Below are 23354 nucleotides of genomic sequence, written 5' to 3' on the forward strand. Positions count from 1 at the left end.
CTCTAAGCACCGTGACTACCCTGAGCACGGTCTGTGCACTCGGGAGGTTTCCAAGGGTTTGATCTGCAGGAAGGGAAGGCTCCTCACTGACAGCGTTTCTGGGATCTCTCCTGCTCACAGGTTCCTACAGCCCTGCTGACCTCAGTAAAAACCCAAGCTGAGTGCTTGAGCACACTGTTTGATGTGTTAAACCAGTGCTTCTGGTATCTGAACTGTGTAAGGAGAGCAGTAAAGACAAACAGTGCAGTAATTCTACTTTTTGTTTTACAGAATAATGCTAAAACTCTTCCTCCTGGTAGAGGTTTATCTGAGCCACAGCTGTTAACTCAGTTACAGGAAACACAGAGTCTCAAGGCTTCCATTCCAAGCGCATGAGAAAGCCAAAAGAACAGCCTCGAAGGCACGGAACTGAATTCACCAAATATGCCTAGACAGGTCACACCATTTCAGGGAATGAAAACCACAGGTCAGACGTGCAGGGAGGCACAAAACCAGTGATGTTCACATCATGTGCATGTTCACATCCAGACCTCGAATCTAGTAAGAGCAGAGGGGGACAACTTTTTCAGGACCATCCCCTGTGTGGTGAAGCAGTGAAGGTCCAGGGCTTGTGAGCCCTTCAGGCTGAGGAAAGCCCACCCCACAGCTCAGCCATCTGATGTCTGTGCAGAGGTAAGAGGCTGCTGTGACCACTCAGAGGGGAGCAGAACAGACTGTCCTTCAGAGTTAGAACTGTTCTCAAGTTTATAAACACATTGGCCACCTTCCTGGGCTCTTAAATTAAAGGCCAATTAACTTTCAGTCTAGAAAGAGGTGATGGTTGCTTCCTGGTTTGACCCTTCAAAATTTTGCCAGAGTGATTAGTGCAATGAAAAGCTGTCAGCGCTCGAGGCAGGGCTGGCAGCCAACACTCAGAGCATTCATCCAAGCTCACACTCTTCTGGCCTGTGCATAGGAGGAAATGGGACAAAATGAGGGTGTAGGAAATGAGTAGCTGGGCATACAGGACACTGGCACAGCAGCCCCTGCACTTCAGTGCTGATAATTGTTAATAAGTGCTGATCCTACAGGTTTAGTGGAGAGTTGACTTTTCCCCTTATTGGGAATAAAAACCTGGCTGAACATCAGTCCCAGCTCTCATGTACCTGTCAGTGTTGGTTTTGTTCCTTTTATGCAGCTAATATTTGTGCAGCAGGTGCAGAGCTGGCAGCAGGGAGGGAGCAGATGAACACTCCATGGTATGGCAGCACTGGGAACACAACCCTGCCTTTGTTCTGGGGCTCCACAATATCCTGGTAGCATTGCTGAGGAGATGGGAGAGCTCCAGGCTTTCCCAGTTACTAGAAATGCCTGTAGCCTCCCTCCCTTTTGACTTCCACGCTCCTTCCCAGCACTTAAAAGCTCCCATCTATTTTGTTTCTTCCGGGATTGCTAACCAAAGCTGACTCCTGAATGAATTCTGTCTCTGCTCCCGTTAGTCATTCCTCCAGGACAGATTTAGTAACTGCTCAGGGAAACCACGTCGAAGCCAACAGTTCACCATGGGAAGGCATCACCCACTCACTGTCAGCTTCATCTTTTTCTGAGCTAGAAAGCTCCAAGTGAGCCAGAACTGGGAGTGAGCCTCCAGCCTCACCTGCTGTGTAGGAAGGTGGATAAATTGATATGTACCCAGTCCCAAACCTGACTGCAGGGCTCAGGGAAGTTGCTGCAGAGACAGCAAGGACCTACAGCAGAGTTCAGCACCCCCATCTGCCAGAGCACAACTCTCCTGCACGACTGGGGCTGCAGGCAGGGCTGCCCATGCTCCTTGTTCCAAAATGTTTGTCTGGCATGTTTACTGCCTGTGTTCCTGAAAGCTCGTACTCTCCTCCAGAATGTTGCATAACACTGGCTGACTGGAGGTACATCGTGTTTAAACTCACCCTGATAAGCAATAAACACAGCAAAGCATTTCAGTGCACAAACATGAGTCACGACACCACCTGATGCTTTCAGGTAGGGACAGTTTATTTGCCCCTTTGAACAAATAAGGCAAGATGTTTGAGAAAGATCAAATAAAATCTCCTGTATCAAACTGAGAGGAATGCAATAAAAGTTACTATTTCATACATATACAAACTAAAGACCCAACGCTATTATATACAAACAGCCAGATCTTACAAAATAGCATTTCAAGTCAGCAGTTTATGCCAGTGTCGCTAATTTCTTTGTTACAAAAAAGTTAAAGCTACAAACTTCACATTTGTAAGTCTCACATGACTGACATCATCAGTATCTCTGGGTTTTAGAAGCAGAGAGAACAGTTTGTCCAGAACCCCTTCAGCAATGCAGATGGATCCAAGGAGCACACAAATGCAGCTTCACAATTAAACAAGTTTTTTTGCTCAAAAACTTTGTCAGAACAGCCTTCCTTTATGTCACCAGCCTTGGTCTTAGCCTGGAGGGACTCTGAGGAGTGAACAGGTACTGTCCTTCCAGACCCTCTACAAAGGGACCAAAGAGGAAAATATTTTCTCTAACAGATTGAAAATCAGTGAAGAGAAAATAATTCCCCTGCACTACAGCTCTAAGTGCAAGAAACATCATTAAGTCTCAGCCACTGCAAGCATTTAAGAAAGGTTCAAAGACAGTTAAGCCATTGGACCAGTTTTACTTATTTTGGTTCATTTGCTGTATTTTAAGACAATCATGTCAGCAAAGCAGAGTATCTCAAGAGTGCTTACATTCAGTTACAGCAGTCACAGGTTGCATATTCTGTAAATAGACACCACCCCGTGGTGTTTCACCTAACACTTGGGGGTTCTAATGCCCTCTGATCACTACAAAGTTACCTACACAGTGCAGAAGTAAAACTCCTCCCAGCAGACCCCGCTTGATCCACATCACACAGTGCACAGTTTACCATGTCACGTGTCTGTGTGCCCATCACACCAGAGGTGCTGGGCCAGATCCATCCCAGCGACTGACACAAGATCCAGCACCGAGCAGAGAACTCCCTCCTCAGCTGGGGGAGTTTCTTGGATGCAAAGGATGCTCATAACAAAGCCAAGATCGTATTGCACAGATTCCAAACAGCACGGTCTGAGCCCTGATGTTTCCCAGTTCCTGGGGCTATCAAATTGCTGGTTACCCCAGGATGTGCTCCTCCTTCAGCACCCTACATACACTGCTTCCTGACTCCCTTTTCCTTGGGGGCAGCTTGCTGATCTCCAAACCTGCTGTGACCCCAGTGCACACCAAACAAACTGATGCACCCAGACCTGCAGAGGGTGAGAATGGCTTGGTTCCTTTCACAGCTATGGAGCAGACCTGTCAGCACAGCCAAGAGTCTGCTCTAAGGGGAGAACAAGACCCCACAGAGGCACGAAATGAACACTTCACCTCTCTAAGCAGCACTTGATCCAGGAGGCATGGCTGTTTTATTATCTGGGTGATGTACCAAGGCCTGTTTCAGAAGATCGACAGGGAAACTGTTCCCTCTATCAGAGTAAAATGAAAATAAATTGGTAGAAATACTTGTTCTGTCCAAACATTTCATCATGTGCTGGGAACACCTAAAACTCCAGAGCTCTGCTGTCACAGCCCATGGGGCAGAGGCACTGCTCAGTCTCTGCCCTGCAAAGAAGCTCTCTGCTTCTTCTGTTTTGCTCTCCCCTCTCTGGTGGGAGCTGATTGCACCATCCTCACAGCGATTGTACACGCTGGGGCATCGCCACTGATTGACCTGAACTGGGCAGGAATAGCAGGGAAATAAAAAAAAACCCAACAAAACCAACAAACAAACACAGGAGCATCCAGAGGAACTGGAAGAGACTGAACCTCTTTCAGCAGGACATCAGTAATTGTCTTCTCATCCAGATCACCTCCGCCTCTGCTCCACCACCATAAATGCACATCTTTGTTAATTCAACAGTCTTTACTTTCAGTTCAACTCTCCTGATGTGCTAAACCTTGCAGAAATGTGAAGGATTGTGAAATCAAGTTTTTATTCAAGCGTCTAAAGATGTAAATTTGAAATGAAGCCTATAAAATATTTCACAAGCTGTGGAGACTTTTAAGTCCTCTCAGACACAGCTGAAGTACCCAGTTCCTGAGAGTATTCCTTCCAACCATTCAAGTGCTGTTTCCTTTCCTCAGCACTCCACTGTCAGCAGGGTCTCCCAGAAGGACATTTCCAAACAGACAGACAAAGGGGAATCACTGCTGGCTTTTGGTTTTAAGTGGGTGTGGATTTTAAGTGACAGAATGTAACTTCTTATGGAGGCACAACATGCTTCATCTACTCATATAATTTCATAAAGGACACAAAAAGAGGACAAAACTGAGGTCTTGAAGAAACCACACTTGCTTAAAGCACACAGTGTAAGGCATGGGGCTTATTACAGGCTCTTTAAAAACTGAGATTTAAGTTTCTTCCTAAAGGCTGGAACAGTTTGTACAAGTTCTCACCTGCTCTCTTCAGTGACCTAAAACTTATCAGTACCTTAACAGTAGAAAGAGACAGTTAACAGCTTGAAATTGAGTCTGTGCATTCACAAAGAAAAACAAAACCAAAAACCCCACAATAGATGCAGCCGTTAAAATACCACAATCCATATTAACTGAAACCAAAACAGACTCCTGGAAGTTCAGCTGAAAAGAGAGTGAGCCAACTTTCATTAGCCTATTTCTACCTGTTCCTCTGGTTTAAGAACAATCCTCCTAAAAATCAGTAACAGAACTCCTCCACAGTAATGTCTGAAATCCCTGTCTAACATTTAAACACAGCGCCAGGATCCTCCACGCCACGGCATTCCTGAGTTCACCAAGGTGCTATGGGGAAAATAAACGAGCAGAAGTATTGCCCTCTACTTTGCTAGCATATTTCAACAGAAATCAATCTGTTCAGTAGTCATAAAAGCAAGGAGCTGATTGATTGAGGCTGGAAGGACGTGCTACCCGTGGCTCAGAAGTTCTGCTGCCGCCGCTTCTTGGCTTCAATGGCGTCGAGGATCGGCTGCCGCTTGGACTGGTACTTCTGGCGGATCTCCTCAATCTCCTGCTCCATCATGGGGTCCAGGGCCGAGAGCCTCCTCTGGAGCTCATCCACGCTCCACGTCTTCAGCTGAGCAGGAGACAAAAGCAGGACAGACAGCGGTGTCAGCGCAGCCACCACCCCCAGGTGTGCAGGGATCCCGACGGGCACCACGCACCCTCCAGCGGGAAGGGTGGGAGAGCTCTGCTCCTGCCCGCTGCTCTCACTGAGGCTGGCACGAGCCTGGGGACACTGGGCTGCTTCTGCTCGTTTTGCAGGTACATTACACGCTCTGTTTAGTGGCAGTGTGAGCGTATAAACAACCAGCGAAATGTTCCCCCCGCTGAGCTGCTTTCCTAACGCTTCATTTTGCAGGCTGAGAGCAGAAATACCGCACTGAGATGGAAGAGCAGCAAAGTTCCCTTCCCCTCCCCTCTCCTTGCAACTAAACTTCCTTCTGCTAAATGACAAAAGGAGACAGAAGGGAACAGAAATCAGAAAATACCATTGACAAAAGTTACATTTGAATAAAAAAGCACTTCTGTACAACCAGGTTGAGGCTCAGTCAGGGTGAGGGTCCAGGCAGGAATCCCAGAGCACAAGCACACACACCAGGTCTCTTTGGGTCAGCCTCACGCTGATACAGTATGCAAGTACAATTTGCATTTTCCTGCACATGTGAAGATGTCAGACTACTCTGGACAAGCTCCCTCTCCCTGAATTCCCCCTCTGCCTGACCTCAGTTTAACCAGCTCTCTTGTCCATGCCAATTTGCTGAGAACTGGCACAGAAGAGTTTTACTGTGTGATTAGAGATGCCAAGTGTGGCCTGGACAGTCTAGATTGTCCACAGCTACAGCCTTTATGCAATATTATAATATTATAACCTGTGGGACAGACAGGATTTTAGGACAGTGTTAAAATATATGGACACTGGAAGTGCTTCAGATGTTCACTTAAGCACCAGCCCTTTTCCCATCCCAAACCAAGTGACCATCAGAAACACACAGGAGACACTGTTTCACAGCCACTGCAGCAGGGCAGGGATGCCTGTGCAGCACCTGCCATCACTGAGCACCTGCTGTGGATGCTAAGAACATGCAAAATAATTTGGGGATTTTTGTGCACAAAGAACTGTCAATTTTTTTACTTCCAAGAAATGTCTTAATTGAGTGACTTATCTTTTTATTTCAGTTACATGCAAGTGGTGCTGTCATGGTTTAGCTGCTAATTAGTCAGCTGTCATGGTTATTCTTCAAACCACTTCTGAACCAAAACACTCAGTGAAATGTTTGCTGCCTACTACAAGGCAACAAATGAATGTTTAATGGCAGTTTGCATCAGTCCTTAAAAATAATACTAAGATACAGAAATCTTGATCCCTCTTCCTGAGGTGGAAGAGATACCAGTCCCCAAACCACAAAGTCACCTGCATGGTCTTTTGTAGTTCTTTAGATCATGAATTCACTTTAATAATCCAGGCACACGTGAAACACAACCTTTCTGCTGAGGATATACAGTCTTTGGATCTCTCCAATCAGGCAACTGTTCATTAGAAAGACAAAGCACTTCCTCTGCAAAGATATACATTATTTATACACATTAATGCAACTTTACCAGGCAGCAGTTTAAGTTGATGCATGGCACCAGTTGCCTTTTCACACTAATTTATTATGGAGCAGGTGATTATTCAACATTCCCCTTCCTCACAGTCCAGGGAATTGAAGAGCCAAATGAAAATGCAAAACAGAGGAAAATATTAATTCAAGTACTGAACACATATACTAAGCAGCTACAGTGGAGCAAAGGGCTGTCAGCTCCCCCAGCATACCCAGTGCTGACTGCTGAAAGAGAGCACTGCAACAGATCTAAAACACCTTGATCAAGGCTTAAGCCAACTATCAGATGTCAGAAATCGTCCTAGGGCTGCAGTCTTCCGGGGATGCCCTCGGAGCCTTCTCCACCACGTCCCAGAGCGCTGGGTGCTGCTTACAGCCAGAAACCAAGTGCCAGAGCTGGCAGAGCAGAGGGCAGGGCAGCTGCACAGCCACGGCCTCTCCATCTGAGAAGGTGGCAGTAAGAAAACCCTGCCCTGCTGCTGCTCTGGAACACGATGGAGCATCTTGGGACACCCTCGGTGGGTACTGACACACAAAGTCTTCCTGCTGGCTGAGAGAGCTGCCTGCCAAGGGACACGACGGCTGTGACAGCTCCCGGGACTGCGTTTGTCAGGACAGATGGCTCACAGCATGCAGGATGCCGGAGTGCTGCTAAGTCTGGAGTGGGCAAAAGCCCACAGATATGTATTAATATGAGCAAACTGGAAGTGCGTTCCCTGCGCAGACGCAGAGCAAAGCTGCTGCTCCGGGAGCTGGTGACGGGTTAACCAGCACAGGGGTGCTGGGGGAAGGGAGGCAGGCAAGGCAAGGCAGTGCAGAGATCTGGGAGCACAGGAACATCCCGTGTGCAGCGCTCTGAGCTGCGGAGGACGAGCTAAGCACGGAGCCTTCCCCTGGAACAGCGGCAGCCTGGCTGTGAATGCCCACGCTGCTGCTCCTGGAAGAGGCAGAGAAGCCAAAGGGCAGCCCTGGTAAAAGGTCCAGAACGTGAGTGCTCAGCCCAGATGAGCTGAGGAGACGCTGACAGCACCCAGTGGCTGACGAGAGCCACGCGCCCACGCAGTGCAGAGGACACCCAGCCCTCTGCTCCTGCCCTGCTGCAGGCTGTGACAGCCCAGCCCGGGGACCTGGGCTGGGCCATTACTCAGCTCATCCTTCCACTCACACACACAGAGCTTCAGAATTTAAAAAAAAGAAAAAGAGAGCTGTTTAAAATGCGCCGGCCTCCATTTCACTGTAAGCCAATGCCACAGCCAGACTTTCTGCCAGCAGTGAAGTTGCAGACTCCAGTGTCTGTGTCTCTGCAGTGGCACACTCCTGGGACACTCACATTATTCTCTTCGTGAAATGCCAGCAGCAAAATAAGACAAGAAGGACAAGGACAGCATCTCATGACAGACGGTTACTCGGGGTAAAGTCTCAGTGCTGAGCAGCTGCAATTAGAGCTGGTTTTAGCCACGGGCTCAGTCCCATTCCTCTCCTCAGTTCTCAGCAATTCCTCTGCTGTGAGAAGTCTGAGTGTCTCTGTAAAAGCTATCTATTTTCGTCCCCACTGGTCAAATACCTAAGACAAAGTTTTAAAGGAAGGAATCTCATTTCAAATGTAAAGACAGATATAAAATACTTGTTCTAAGGTTGGTCAAACACATCTATCAAAACGGAGAGGAGGCAGTGCCGTGAAACCACTCCAGCAAGGCTGTATGTGCAGAAAGCTAAATTTGAACCATTTAACCAGTTGTATTTTTAGTCAAGGTTTAGAGAATGACGCTAACCCTGTAAAAATGCCCAGCTAAAGGCAAATGTCAGAGGTGCAAGTGTTCACCTGAAAGCCTCTCAGCCCCAGCTGTGCTGTTGCTCCTCAGACACCATTGACATCAACGTCTCGTTTTAATATGCTGATGATTTCTACTGTTTAATTCAGAAGGACATACATAATTATATCCTTTGAAAGGACATAACCTACAGCCTTCCCATGCATGCACAGTAATGATGGGCAAACCAGGAACACATCATTTGAAATACAGTTTCTTCCTCAAGGAGAAGACTTGTAAGCTACTAATGACATTCCTTTGTCAGCATTTCAGACAGATTTGCAGACAACTACCCCTCTGAATAATGTTCAACTCAGCAAACTGCTTCTGAGTTGCCATCCTTTCAAATCAGCATTTTAAAAAGAGGGACACTCCCCCCCCAAAACACTTGCAATTCTTACAGTCAGGTAAAGTGTCACAGCAACATGATATTCTACTGAATGTAAATGAACCCAAGCAGCAAAAGGAGAATAAATAAAAGCCACAGGTTTGATATTCAAGGGCACCATGATCTGAACTTTATCCTGCTCTGTCCTAAGCAGGAAGCAGTCTAAAACCCTGCCACAGTATTTTTAAACAGACCATGCCAGATTTCTTATTTACACAAAACAATCCCTTGTAAAACTCAAAGCCTGGAGAATTAACTCAGCCCCTGCCCTGTCCCCACAAAACCCAAACAAACAACCCAAGCAGTAAAAACTTTCTGAATTAGAAGCTGATGCAAATGATTTATTACAGGTCCTCTTGGTACCCATAGTCCTCACCCTGAAGAGCACCCCTGCTGGTTTGCCTACAGCAAGGGCTGCAGCTTGACCAGTTTGGGACTCGGCACATTCCTCTGGTCCCTCAGCAGCCCTTCAGCAGCACAAGGTCACCACTGCCTGCACCAGGCTGCACTACTGACACAAATATGGTCGTCCACTAACCCCTGGGTCACTTCAGCTATCATTCTTATTTGCTCCTCTAGCAAAAACACTGCCAGCAAAATCCTCTTGCTGCATGAATTACGAGCATCAAACAGAGAGGAGCTGTTTCCCAGCAGCTTTCACATGTTTCTCCCCCAGCAAAGGGTCTCAGTAAAGCTCTAGCTCACTGACTGCACAGGAATCAAAAAACATTACCTTGGGGCAAGTGGAAAGCATGTTCCTCCTGAAACTTGCTTTTGACTTGCTGACACTGAATCTGATCCCTGGATTTAGCACAAAGCCTTTTCCTTGCATGTCTGCGACGTTTCAAGCTATCTGGGCTCTGCTTTTAGATGCTGTCTTTGAAGTCCTGGAGCTTGTGCCAAGCAGGAACCCTCCATCCCCAGGGAGGGGATGCAGTTGTTCTGCCACCATTTCTCAAACGTGCAGATGCTTCTGGAGCATGTATGACACTGATGGGATGAGGTGAAAGCACCTGAACAGCTTTGCAGGGGGAAGATATCTTCCAAGTCTTGGTACTACAGCCAGTCCTACAAACAAAATTAGGAAGTTGTTCTCTCCTTCCCCAGCCCTCTAGCCACATCCCTCGACCATAATTGCTTTGAGTTTGAACACTTGTCTTCCACATGCTCAGAGTATTTTCCGAATATCCTCCCACTGTTACCCCCAGTTGGCTTTTCAGAAAGGAAACACCCAGCTGCAGCAATCCCTCTCCCTGCCTTTCACCCAGATATTCCAGGTGGCATTTACTGCTCAACATAACTTGATGTCAAACTTTTAAGTTTTAAATAGCCTTTAGAAAAACTGGCTTCAGCAATTATCACTTCATAAGGGGCAGTGGGAGTTTGAAGACTAAAATACAGAAGTAATAAAATTGCAGCTTCCCACGCTACACAGGGAAATAAATTCTTAGTAGAAAAGATATGAGCTAGATGGGAGCTGGAGAAAAAACAAATTAATTGTCTATTTAGCAGAGCTTTTATTGTTATAACTTCCTTTTCTGCCTAGTTTTATGCTGCAATCTAACAGTTCTTGACTCCATGCCCGGTGATCAAAGTCCCCCAAGGAAACTCATCAATCATATCAGTAGGGAGCACAACTCATCATTTGCTGTGTATATTTAGAGAGGCAAACTCTAAGCATGGCTTGAGAAGGGGTTTTATCCAAATTGAGATACTCAAGTTATGCTAAACATTAAAATGCCAAACAGGAATTTGCTGTTGGAGAGCACGAAAAATATTTCCCCTGTAACACAGTAACAACAGGCTGCTTTGGAAAAACAAAACCAGAACAACCACCTGGGACTGCAGCTGTATGGAAGCCCCTCAGAGGAGGCTGTGGATGATCACAGCCCACAGCAGAAGTGGCTTTGTATCAGAGACAAGTGAAAAAGAATTCCTACACAGAAGTCTGTTAAGTGTTCAGATGTCCTTTGGGAAGGGAGGCTCTTCACAGAAGAGACTAATTAAACTCTTGCTTCCCCTGACCTTGGCTATCAGCACTGCTATCAAGACGCTTCCCTTCTGACAAAACCGAGGGCACACTTGTGCTTCCTCCTCCAGGATCCTGGCAGAGCAGTCTGTGCATCCACCTCAACTTCTGAACTCTTCTCCTGTCACCTCCCCAAGCAGAGTTTTATTTCTGGGAGGTGCTCACCCATCGGGTACCACTTGCCATGACTATTTGTGGCAACCACCCCGGAGCAGAGCTCAGCCTGCAGCACACGGCAGCGCCGAGAGGACCATGAGCTGGGGAGAGGTGTCATCTCAGGGATTCGTGAATGCGAGCCCTGACGAGTCTAAGAGCTGAGATTATTCTGGAATGAGCGTTCTGCAGCTTCCAGGCTGGTTAAGCACGGGATCAATTAAATGCTCATATCAAATACACTCTGAGGGAGCACATTACTCAATAGTACTACGCACTTTTATTTTTTTAAACCAGCAAAAAGAAGTATTCAATTTCTCTGGCCAAAATTAAATGTGGAAGGTGATTTCTCATGCTAAGCAGACTTCAGGTCTTGAGGATGGTGATATAAATTGGTGTTGGAATAGCATGCCATTTTTTTTCCATAGCATTTTTCCTGAAATGCTGCCTCGATACCGCCTGGCATGCTTTCAATCACTGATCTAAAAATTAAGTGCCTTGTTCTCATTTATGTTTCCAGCATAAGGAAGCCCTGATGTAATGTATGAGCAGGCATTAACTATTTATTCACTTTAAGCTGTCAAATGCAAAGGACACGAGAACCTAAGAACCTACAGGCACTTTCTGCCCACTTTTTTCTCATGACTGTCAGGTCCCTACAACTCCACAGATCTGCCAGGCAGCCGTTCCACAGAGGGGCTGCAGTAAATCAGAATTAGCCCCTGTGCCTACACAAATACTAATTATCTTGATTCCCCCACCCCTTTTGGCATCAGCACATCAGTGAAGTTTCTCACTGTTATGAAAGCAGAGGATGAAATGCACTCACCGTGGGATTTCATGCAAGATTCAAAATACAGATATTAAACTTTCAGAAGATTTGAAAAATAAGTCTCAGCAGCACAAGCTTCTGCTTTTAATGCATCTTAATTATTTAGGCAATGTACTAGCAAAACACATCATGGGCTGCAGCATCCAGCACAAGCCAGAACAGCACTATGGCCAGAAATTCCCAAAGAGAAAGAACAGGATCTGTGATCAGTGCACATGTGGAGACAGGGGTTTCAGGCCACCTCATCTAAACAGCATATGGCTTTCCAGAAATAAAAAATATATTTTAATAGAGGGTTATATCAGAGGAGACCCAGGGCTCCTCAGATGAGCTGTTTCTGTAGCTCTTCCTTACTTGCACAGGAGTGCAGTTTTATGGCTAAAGATCTTACTGCTACAACACCAGTGAGGATCTCAATTCATTTTCCATGGAGCTCTGCTTATTTGATTAAAATACAGGGGCATGACACCAGACCATTTGATTTCTACTGTCCCTACAGATTTACTCCCACTCATAGTGTTTGGTCCTGCTGGTTCAGCAAGGACCTTCCTCAAGTGTTCTTTGAGCAGAGAACTCCCGTGGCCGCTCTGGCAGAGACACACACCCACTTTGGGCACACAGCTGCTCCTTGCCCAGCTCAGAGGCATCTTTGCCTTCTCACCCTCCCTACAATTTGGAAGATCCCCCACTCCCATTCCTCAAAACGAGGGAGCAGCTTTGCTGTTGCCAAGATGTCAGAAAATTCCCAGTGTTGGAGGATTCCAGCCAACATCCAGCTCTCCCTGGCTACCCAGACAGAACTGTGCAGTGCTTATGCAGGGTGATGACCACGGGACAGGGATTGCAGGGAGAACAAGCACAGCCTGCATCCCTGGGCTGCTCCTGGCCAAGAACTGCACTTCAGTAACTCTCACTGTAATCCTTCAAAGGCTCAGGGAAGTTTTGATGTCACAGCCAGCACGGGCACAGGACCACTGCAGGCTGTCACTGCCTCAGCATGGTGCTGACGTTGTATTAAGGAAGAAAACCCATCCAAAGCTCTACTCACTGATTTGAGTGGTGAGCGGTCATTAAAAAAAAAAAGAGCTTTTTAAAAGAAGACCAATTGATTTTAATCTTCTAAGATCCAAGATGAAATTTCCTTTTTTAGCCTTAGTGTCAATTATGAGTATGAATAACGCCATTCACTTCCAAAATCATCCCAAGTACTGTACACACTCAATCTAAACAAAGGGAATGACAAATTGTGTCAGTGTTGTTCTGCAGCACTGAACTTCAAGAAGTCCAAACCTTAAAATCCTTTAGGGACTTAGACAGTGGATGACTAATCCTGCAACCACAAAGACAAGTTATCTCACTGGGGTTTTTTTCCTCCCAGTAACTGAATTACAAACCAAGATAAAAGGTCAGCCTGTCTGAACAAGCAAGCAAAAAAAAAAGTAAAACAAAGGAGCATCACTTGCTTTTAAAAAGCACTTGTTTGCCAGAGGTTTGATTAAGAAAAAAGACAGCAGAGGGTTTTTTCCTTCTCTAAGTGATTATGCTTTAATTTTCTTAAGTAAGAGTACCAAAATACCTCTGAACATGCTAAAATAAATCATGTCATCAGGCTTTGAGGATTTGGCTAGCTGCACAACTCAACTGTAAAGTACACAGTTGACCAGTGTGGGGGTTTTCCCTTTTTTTTTTGTTTAAAGGAAAGTAATCTGTCAGAAAATGCTGATTCTTTAACCCAAATAAATTTTTTTCCACAGATCTGAAAGGTTTAACTACGTTCTGCCATGAAGGATACAGGGGTCTGTAATGCAGCTTCCTTCCAATCCCCCCCGCCCTTTCCCTCTCTCTCCCCTGCTCCTCAGGGCTCTGCTTGCTGAAGGACTGACAATAAATTTCTTTATTCAGGATCACTTATCCCAAATAAAGCAGAACAACCAAAGATGTAAGAATACCTAAACTCGGAGGGATTCATTCACCTGACACTGCCCAGCATGAAACACAAATGGAACTGAAGTGGTAACCAATTAGTTAACACTAAAGCAGTCCATGAATACTGCCTTCATTAATGATGTAATAATATAATCATTAAGAAGCTTCTTACTGGTGTACCAGCATCATTAACACATCAGAAGACTTCACACACTCAAATCTGCAATGCACAGTGAAGGCTTAAAACACACAGTTTCACTTTCAAAGCCTTAAGAACTACATCATCCAGGGCAAGGAGCCATGATAGTTTTAAATAACTTGGGCCTATTTATATTAACACTTACGAGTATTAAACATTATTCAATAAATGTTTTTAATTTCAGTCTTTTAGTCTCCCATTTTATTTCTGACTCCAGGAGAGCTGCTGAAGGGCATTTGTTTCCTGGAAGACCCCACAAATTGTGTACCCAAAGGTGTTGCAAAACCTTGGTCCAACACTGCTCTGCCTCTGCTCCTTCACTGGGGAAAGGAGGCAACAGCTGCAGATTGAAGGCAAAGAAGACAGGAGAGAGAATTAAAAGCTTTCTGGGGAAAGACTGAATTACAGAGATTTCCAGGGCATTCTGAAAAAAAACCCCAACAGCTGCATGCCCATGCAGACATCTTAAAAACCAGGGGCATGTGTTTAATATTTCAGAGACAAATATTTTTTGGGACAGTGCCCCAGTGAACCATCTCCATAAAATCCATGCCTCACAAAGCTGCACACTTTGCTATGAAAGGTTTTCCCAGCTGCTCACTGTTACTTGGGAATCCATTTATAACAATCCTGCACGGTAGCAAGGCACAAAACAGGCAGGAATTAAACACTTAATTTTGGGGATAATAATCCTTTCAGACTGTATCAGTCTACATGTGTTAAGCTGCTCTTCCTCCCTCTTCTTGCAGGTCAAAGCTTTGACTCTGAATAAACAGGATGGTTTGTGTTGGAAGGGACCTTACAGACCACCTAATTTCAACCCCCTGCCACAGGCAGGGACACCTGGCGAGGTCAGGAGGCAGATTCCCAGGGATTAAATGCACCAGCTACACTGGCAGTGAGCAACACCTGGATGTTTCTGTAGGTTTGACAGTAACAGAAGAAGAGGGGGCACAAAGGCAAAGGCACTGGGTCCAGCAGGCAGAGCTGAGATGACAGAGCAGCTGTAAGAGGCTCCTCCAGCAAAGAGTCTCCAAAAGGAGCCTTTTTTGATACAGATGAGAAAAAACCTGGACAAGCTTGTCTTTTTAAGCTACATTACCCTTTAAAACATTTGTACTGACAGATGAGTTGGAAGAGGATTTTAGAAGCATTTCAAACAGCTCTCGTTTGAGCAGGAGTGTTCCTTCTTTAGGGGAGACGCCGTGCCAAGAACACATCCAGCCCTGAACACTGATCTCAAGGCATAACAAGGCTCCAACAGGTTTTCTGAAGAATACAGTATGCTCAGAGATAATTTTTCCAGCATCACACCTTCAATTGCTAATTCCTCCTCCCTTTCTCCCAAAGCAGAAATGCTCGTTGCAGCCCGACCTCAAACACACAGTGGAACAAATCCAACGATCACAGACCCTGGATGAAGTTCTGTTAGTCACTTAGTTCATCCACAAAACTTTCAGTCAGTGTCTCAGCTGATTAAATGCTACAGCAGGAAAGGGGCCTCAGAGACAGTCCAGGATGTTGAGTTTACAAGTTTGAGTATACTCTGATATAAAGCTGCTTTCAGGTTACGTTATTTCAGTCTCCATTAAGGGCTGTGACCTCAGCAATTCAACACAAACAACAGCAACTCAGTTTACTTCCCACTCACTGCAAGTTTCATCTAAAAGCCTCGTGTCACAGAAGGCCTGCTACGTACAAAAATACAGCAAAAAATGAAAATTTGACAGCAAGTTGTGGCTGTAAGTGCTTTGCAATCAACGTCAGTTTGCACCAAAGTGAAAGCAGGTGGTGAGCAATGACCCTGTTACCAAATGCAAGAGAGCAGGAATCTTTTCTCTTCCCCAGCAAGATACAAGAGTCACGTCACTGAACTACCTTTGTCAATTTTAAATATTGCTAACTAATTTTAAAACCAAATGTGGTATCTTCAGGGGGGTTTTGTTGTTGTTGTTGTTAGAAAGGGATTTTGGAAAGGTTTATACAACCTACACACACAGAGTTTGCTGTAAACCACATTGGTTTGCAGTAAGGTTCAGAGTGTCTTCCTCATGCAAATGTCACAGAAGATTCAAGACCACTTAACAAACAATAAAAGAGAGGAGCAAGCTGTTCCTGGGCTTATTTTTAAAATAACTGTATGTTTGACTACCAGGTGACAAAATGAACCATTTGTCCTTAATAAAGATGTCATAAGTTAAAAGTATTTGCTGGGAAGAACATCCTCAATATGCTGAAAAGGTAATGCTTAAAAGAGACACAAACAATTAACAGAGCTTTAAAAATTCTTGGCAGATGGCTGAAGGAAAAAAAAGGAAATCCGTTCAAGGGACATCAGTGCTATGAATCAAGACAGGTGACATTTAAAACCAATGAATAAAACATCACAAAAACCTGCCTCTTTTTATAAATCCTACTTCACAGTAGAATCACATCCAGATATTACACTTCAAGATCTTCCTCCATAAGCAGGAGATACCATGGGGGTACAATTCAGGTTTGAAAGTTAATACTTGTCTACCCTGGACTGCCTTCTGCTGTCAGAAAAATGCTCTTCCTATTTGAGTCTGTTGCTCTCCCTCCCATAAAAAAAAAGTTACAGCCTTAATGCTCTCCCACAGAAAGAAACCTTTATTTTAGGTTCAGCACAGCAGAAACAAATTTACTTGCTTCCCACCTCGGAACGTGCCCTACTTCCATAGGGCCCTGACAGGGATATCTGTCAGCCACCCCAGATCTGGCTTTTTCTCTCAAACTGATGAATGCCCCAGCAAATAAGTTCACTTTACGTTCAAAGTAGGACTATTGGAAGCAGTCAGTGCCTGAGAAGTAATTTTTATTCCAGCCACCACTGGGAAAAAGGAGAGTTCATGACAGATGAAGGGCAGAAACATTTGGACAGAGAACTCCATGAAGGTTCACTCGAAGTGTTTGTTTTAGTCTTGGAAAAACGTTATTGAGACAAGCTCTACTTTAACTGAACTTCTTTTCCTTCTATGCAAAACTATACATATCCAAATGAATTTTTGGAACAATCGATCTTGATTCATCACACAAGGGTCAGAGAAACTTGCTCTCTTTGAAAAGAAAGAATGTACTGGAAGTTTCACAATAATTCAGTAAAAGTCTCACGATTATTTGCTTTTCAATAATGCCATTTAAATGACCTGCAAATGTGCACCCTCTAAGAAAGCTTTTTTTTTTTTTGCTCCTATCCATGCAGACAGACTTTCTGGAGTCTTTGTAACCAGCTCGGATTATTCACTTGAGTAATCTGGATGGGAGAAAGGAGGAACAGGAAGATTAGTGTGGAGGGGCCTGCATCTGACACCTTTAACACACTGCTGAAAAGAGAGCAGCTAAAAGAAGGATCGTAGCAGAGTCAGGAAACACTATAAAATGATAAGCTATAAAAAGTCACACACCAGCAGCTCACCCATATAATGCAAGTACTTCTAGCATCTGCCTTAGCCCTGTATCCTCAGCATGCCTTCTTCCTACTGCTAGCAAAGACCCAAAGACCAATTCCAACAAAATGAGAGCCAATTATTCAGTCTGCCATCATTTTCAAAGCCGGCAACTGCACAGAAAATACTCTCAAGTTTTTAATCGATTGAACTTTTAGAAGGACAAAAGGTAGTAAAGCTATAAAGCATCAATATTAGATTGCTAATAAATGCTATCCAAATGGATGTTCAAAGAAACCAAAGACATTGAATGTTCCAGGTACTGGCAGACAACAAGCTGCTCACAAGATAAATGACACCTCCACAGACAGAATACAATAAATTAGAGACTCTGGTCATTGTAAAGCAGAACGTGTTTACTGTTATTGATAAGCAATAAATCACCTGCCCTCTAACGGTTCCTCCCTATAAATAACTTCCAGTGAAAGAAACAGATGGTTCCAGTATGCAGCCATTCTTCAGCACAGCCCTGAGCAGGGAGAGGGAATGTGCTGTGCTGATGATGCCCATTTTTACCCGCAGTTGTTCTGGAGGGGTGTCTGGAGGAGCAGTGGGGCAATGAGAGGGACATAACACCGAGCACCTGAACTCCAGCTGCCACTGCTGCTGGGCCATGCAGGGCTGGGCAGCACAAGGGGCATGGTGGGAATCGTCACTGCACATCCCTGCTTCGGGCTCCAGCCCACAGGATCCATCCTGGCTGGATCCTTCCTGCCTGGGCCACACCTGACATGCCAGGCAGACTCAGATCTGCAGGCACTGTCAGGCTGATCTACACCCCAGACTCAAAAATACAGCATGATCCTGACTGTGCAGCCCTGACAAAAGTGGCAGCTGGTCAGCACTTGCATTCTTCCTCCCAGTTAGAGGCAATTAACACCTCTGCTAATCCTTCCTTTGCCCTGGAAAAATTTCAGAAACCACAGTTATACTGTGTGCAGGACAGTCTTCCCCAGCAGTAGAGAAACAGATGAGACTGTGCACTGAAAAGTGATAAAGTCTGTTTTGGAACCAAGGGAAATCACAGCAATCTTTCCTGTTCAAAGAAATTCCATCAGCAGCCAAAGAGACACTGCTCAGAAGGAGCTAAAAGGATGAGCTGGTGCAGGGAATGGCACTCACAGCATGGAGACACGAGAGCTGGACACAGGCTCACTCCCAGCAGACTGCAGCGAGGTGACACTGTGAACAAAGGCCCTGGCAGCAGCCACCTTCCACAGCCCTCCCACTGAAATCTGAGACACTGCCTGTGTCTACTCCTTCCACCTCTGCAAACCCTGACACTCTCAAGGGCGTATGTTAATTTTATTTTTGTAAGGAAAACGGTTCTGCTCCGAAGTTTTTTCTGCTTCAGAGAACCTGTGAAGGCAGATCCTCTTCATTAAGCCCAGGAGTGAGAAGGAAAGACCAGAATTACAGGCTGTTGATAACTGTGGGTAAGGGAAAAGTCTGACTCACCAAGACCTCGCAGATGCAAGCAAATCAAGGTCTTCCCAAAGGAAGCAGCATGTTTCTTAGGAAAGAGACAAACCTTGTTTCAGTGTCAGCTTCCTCCCCCAGAGCTGCAGCAGCAGGGTGGAGACTGCCAGTGCAGACAACAACTGCTGCTGGTGGCAGCTCTCCACCGAGATCCTGCAGGGAATGGCACTGCCTTCCTTCAAGAGCCCAGCTCCCACCTGCTGCTCCTCCAGGGAAGCACCAAGAGCAGCTCAGACACTGGAGAAGTGACTGTAGCAATCCAGCTCTTGACAGGATGCCTTACACAGGCCAGGAATGGCTGGCAGGTACACAGGAGCTGGAACCAAAGAGGCCTTGGAGCAAACGGCTTCAGCTCTACGTGGAAAGATCTGATGTCCTGCAGTACCCTTGCTCTGGTCTCTGTTAAAGGTTCATGTCCTATTTGACTTCACATCCAAAACATGCCCCCAGGATACCTGACTGGCAAAGACTGACTGATATATACAAAGTTATGACTTGGAGTTACAGTAAAACCTAAGGTTAATACAGGTGTTAAAAACGCAGCAGTTGCATCATGGGGGCAAAATTGGAGGCTGGGGCTCTACTGCCACTGATTTTCACCAGTGAAACCACACTCGTGAAATCAAACTGAAAAGGTTTCAGTGTTAGCACAGCTCCCATAAGCCAGGAGTGGCTGGCACCTGCTAATTTGTTAACAAAACAGGCTTTCAATGAAAGGATTAGCGTTGTAATACAAAAACAGTGGTGACTGGCTGATCCACAGATGTGTGCTACAATAGGTTTGGCAAGACTGAAGGCCTTTCAAGCAGGGCCAGAATAAAAAACAAGTGATCCCAGTTTAGCCACAAGTGATATTAGAACACTGACCTGCTCAGAGCAGTTAAAAGGCTTTTAAAATAAGAATAAGTAAAGAGTTTGTTGTGTCTAAGGGCAGGAAACACTGCACAACTAATTTTCCCTTATGTTACAGTACTACTGAAATACTAAAGTGAAAAAAGGTAGGACATTGTCTAAACAAATCTTCTAGCATTATTAAGTCTGTGCAACAGCATGTGACTAATGTTCACTGGCAAAATTAAATTCAACTACAAAAATTCCGAGATCTGATTATGGCAATTAGGAATTCTCCATACAATGCAGCCTGCCCATTAACAGCCTACCCCTGCAGCAGTCTCCTGTTAAGAGTTTATTATATTTTACCTAAAAGCAAGCATTTTTGCCCACAATTAGTATTCCACCCCATGTTAAATAAATCACAATGTTGTTGAAAACATTGTCTGCAATCAAGCAGGGCTTAAACCTTTAGAGATCCTTGTTCAAGCCTGAGTGGGGATAAACATGAACAGCATCAGGCATTGACTAATCAGTTAATAACAACTTCTACCTCAGAAATCCAAGGCTGGAAATACTCTGGGTTAGTGCCATCTCTGACCACAACTAGGACACAGCCAGAGCATCACATTTGGGAGGAATGGAGTTCACCAGCTCTGCAGTGGACGGGGTTGACTCAATCTAACCCTTATCCAACGTGACATCGCCATTGTGATATAAATAGTGTCTTATTTGCCTGCTTCAGAGGAACAATGTTAGTCAAGAAAAGGTCAAATGGTTTTGCCACAGGGAAAAAGAGAAAAAAAAATCTTTTGTAATTTAATATTGCCCCCCTTTTTTTTTTTTTGGAGGAGAGGAGACTCCAGGTGCTACTCACATAGGAGGGAGAGGAATACAGAAGAGAAGGCACATTTATCTAGTCTCCAGCAGCACAAAGCAACAATATTTCAATCACTTCTTAAGGCCCAGAGGAACTGGTATTTACCCAGCATCTCACTGATCTCATCTCTACTTGGAAACCTGCAAACTCTATAAAAAAAGGCTGCTCAAACCTGCCTGTTTTGACAATGCAGAAGTTACAGCTGCAGGCAGGTCTGGGACAGATGTACTGGGTACACCCAGTGAATGCATTTTCTTCTTATTCCACAATGCTCATTGCAATTTCAATTAACAAATCAAATATATAAATCAAAATGACTTTTACCCACAGCTAGCTATCAAACTGATCAGTTTTTGGGCAAATGGGAAAAAATACACGATTTTAAGTCTTTGAATACAATTACACACCGTGAGCTCGCTGCTACAAACCCTCAGATAAGGGCTATGCAAACACCCACATTATTTGCTAAGTAATTTTCAAGTAATTTGCTTTCAAGCTATTTTCTTATCCTACAGAAAATAAAGTAGCTCTGTTCCAAAATTTACATGCAAGGCAGGTTGGTGTATTCGTATGCAACTGAACTAGAGAAATGCATACAGCTGGGAAGTGAGATTTCTACAAATTATTACAAGGAAGGTGACCCAAAGGCCAATTTATTGCTCACTTTTATTGCTTCCAGCACATGTCAATGCTGCAGTACTAATGGAAATCAGTAAGCAGGGTCACGTGTGCCAAGTAACTGCTTTGCATGTTCTAAAAATATTTGCAGGTCCCGTTTGCTGGGGTGGCACCGACCCTTCCTCGTGGCTATCCGTGCTCCCTGGATGTACCCTGCACCCACAGCTCCCAGGGTGCACGGTGGAACAATAATAACACATCACCCTCCGTGGAAATACACTGCTAAACCTGTTATCAACCACATCAGAAAGTAAAGTAATTACAGCAAGTTTCCCCTTGGGCCACCTTCTGCAGACAACAAAAGACTTCTAAAGACCCTCCAAACCAGCCCATCTTTCCTGGGAGATACCACACACTGAGAAACAATTATTTATCATTAGATTAAGGTGCAGCAGGTAAGGTGAGTGAGATAAATGAAGCATCTGAGTTGACTGGAACTGTGTTTGGCCCAGACCCTGCGACACACAGGCAGCGTGAGGACTTCTGAAAAGTTCACAAAAATTCTGTCAGGGAGATTGAAAAATTAAGGATTTGAAAGAGAAATTAAAGACCAGTTTGATGTTCATCTATTAAAACAAAACCCAGTGCCACAGCTTGAGAAAAACGAGGGAATTCAATGGTTCCAACACTGTTGTCAGGCATTACACACTGAGGATTTGCATTTTCCAACTACCATCTGGATTTTTTTTTTTTTTTAATTTTAAATGCATAATGGGGAAGTAAAGCAAGACAGCTTGTACCCTCAAGTCCTCAGGCAGTTTTGTTCGTTTTGTTTGCTTTTAACCAAGGGAAGTAGAGAGACAATGACTGGTTATGATTACTGAGAAATACCTAAAGAAAACGAGTTTTTCAAAATGCCCCATCCAAATGCATTAGCCATTAGAATCTCCTCAAGTTTCCATTAGTCTGTCAAAACAAGAAATAATCTTACAGCAGCTCTGACTAAAAATTCTTAAAAGATTGTCACACTGATTGAATTTCAAAGTATAGACTTACAAATTCGTAGTCTCCATCCTGTGGTACTTTCCAATCAGATGAATTTTTTGTCTGGCCAGACACATTCTTCCCAAAGCTATTGATTTGATTCTCCTTCTCCTTCTGCTCAAAATATTCCAGGAATGATGGTTTGGCTGGCTGCATGGTTTCATCCCTCCCTGGAAATATGAAACATAACAATAAAAGAGTTGTTTTGAAAAATACAGTTTTGGTTATACAGCCCTACATCACGCCCAAAAGTGATTTAATTTTTTTAGCACACGCTAAATCACACAGGACTGCTGAAGTACTTGCTAAAATACTATTTTCCAGCAGCTTTTCAATCATAAAACTGACTGTACAGTGGGAAAACTGGAGAAGGGAAGCTGAAAGCCCAGCACACAAGAGATTGCAATGCTGGAGGCCTTGGCCTCTAGACCTGCAATCCATCATCACAGCACACTGCCAGGTAACCGAGTGCTGAACTGAACTGCTGCCCACGAGACAGGCTGGGCTCCTTCATCCCAGCCAGGCTCCATGCACTGCAAAAACCAGCCACGTTCAAAAACCAAACTGTGCTGTTTTACAGGCAGAAACTCACCTTTATATTCATGAACAAAAATGAGGCTTTCCAAGACCACAAATACCTTATAAACACCACATAACTTGCCTTGGGTAGAAGTGGTCAAGTTCCACATTGTTTGTGTAGAAAGGCTTAATTAGCTGACAAAACTTCTTTTCTTCTTTTTATAAATAGTAAGTTTTCAGCTTTTATGCTCTAGTTTTCTTTTCATAAATTAATTATTCTGAATCCACTTTCCTAGTGGATTACTCAAGTAAGCCATATATATAGTTTAACCTCTCAATTCTAGGCTGTATTTAAGAAACTTGGGGTAATAAGAAACAAGTAAGAGTACAAACAGAGAGAGAAAAGTCAAAATAACCCTGTAGACATGAATACTTTGACTTTTAAAAGCAGGTCTCACAAGCCTCCCGAGCACCATTCTCAAAGAGGTCACCCATCCTGACGGGAGAAGCAAGGATGTGGCCAAGAACACGTGGCTTGAGCAC

General features: G+C 44.6%; 1 protein-coding gene across 2 annotated transcripts in view; it reads right to left on the reverse strand.

Moving 5' to 3' along the window:
- Window positions 1–1989: 1989 nt before the first annotated feature.
- STK4 (serine/threonine kinase 4) overlaps window positions 1990–23354 on the reverse strand; it is a 43488-nt gene continuing 22123 nt past the window's right edge. For both annotated transcript variants that reach the window (XM_050313702.1, XM_050313701.1), the window contains 2 exons: window positions 22305–22462; window positions 1990–5107 (listed from right to left, as the gene is read on the reverse strand). In XM_050313702.1, the coding sequence (XP_050169659.1) occupies window positions 4949–5107; window positions 22305–22462 (317 nt within the window). In that variant the 3' untranslated portion in view covers window positions 1990–4948. The remainder of the gene's footprint in view (window positions 5108–22304; window positions 22463–23354) is intronic.

Source organism: Myiozetetes cayanensis, unplaced genomic scaffold, assembly GCF_022539395.1.
Source record: "Myiozetetes cayanensis isolate MyiCay16 unplaced genomic scaffold, myiCay2020 scf19, whole genome shotgun sequence".
Classification (NCBI taxonomy): domain Eukaryota; kingdom Metazoa; phylum Chordata; class Aves; order Passeriformes; family Tyrannidae; genus Myiozetetes; species Myiozetetes cayanensis.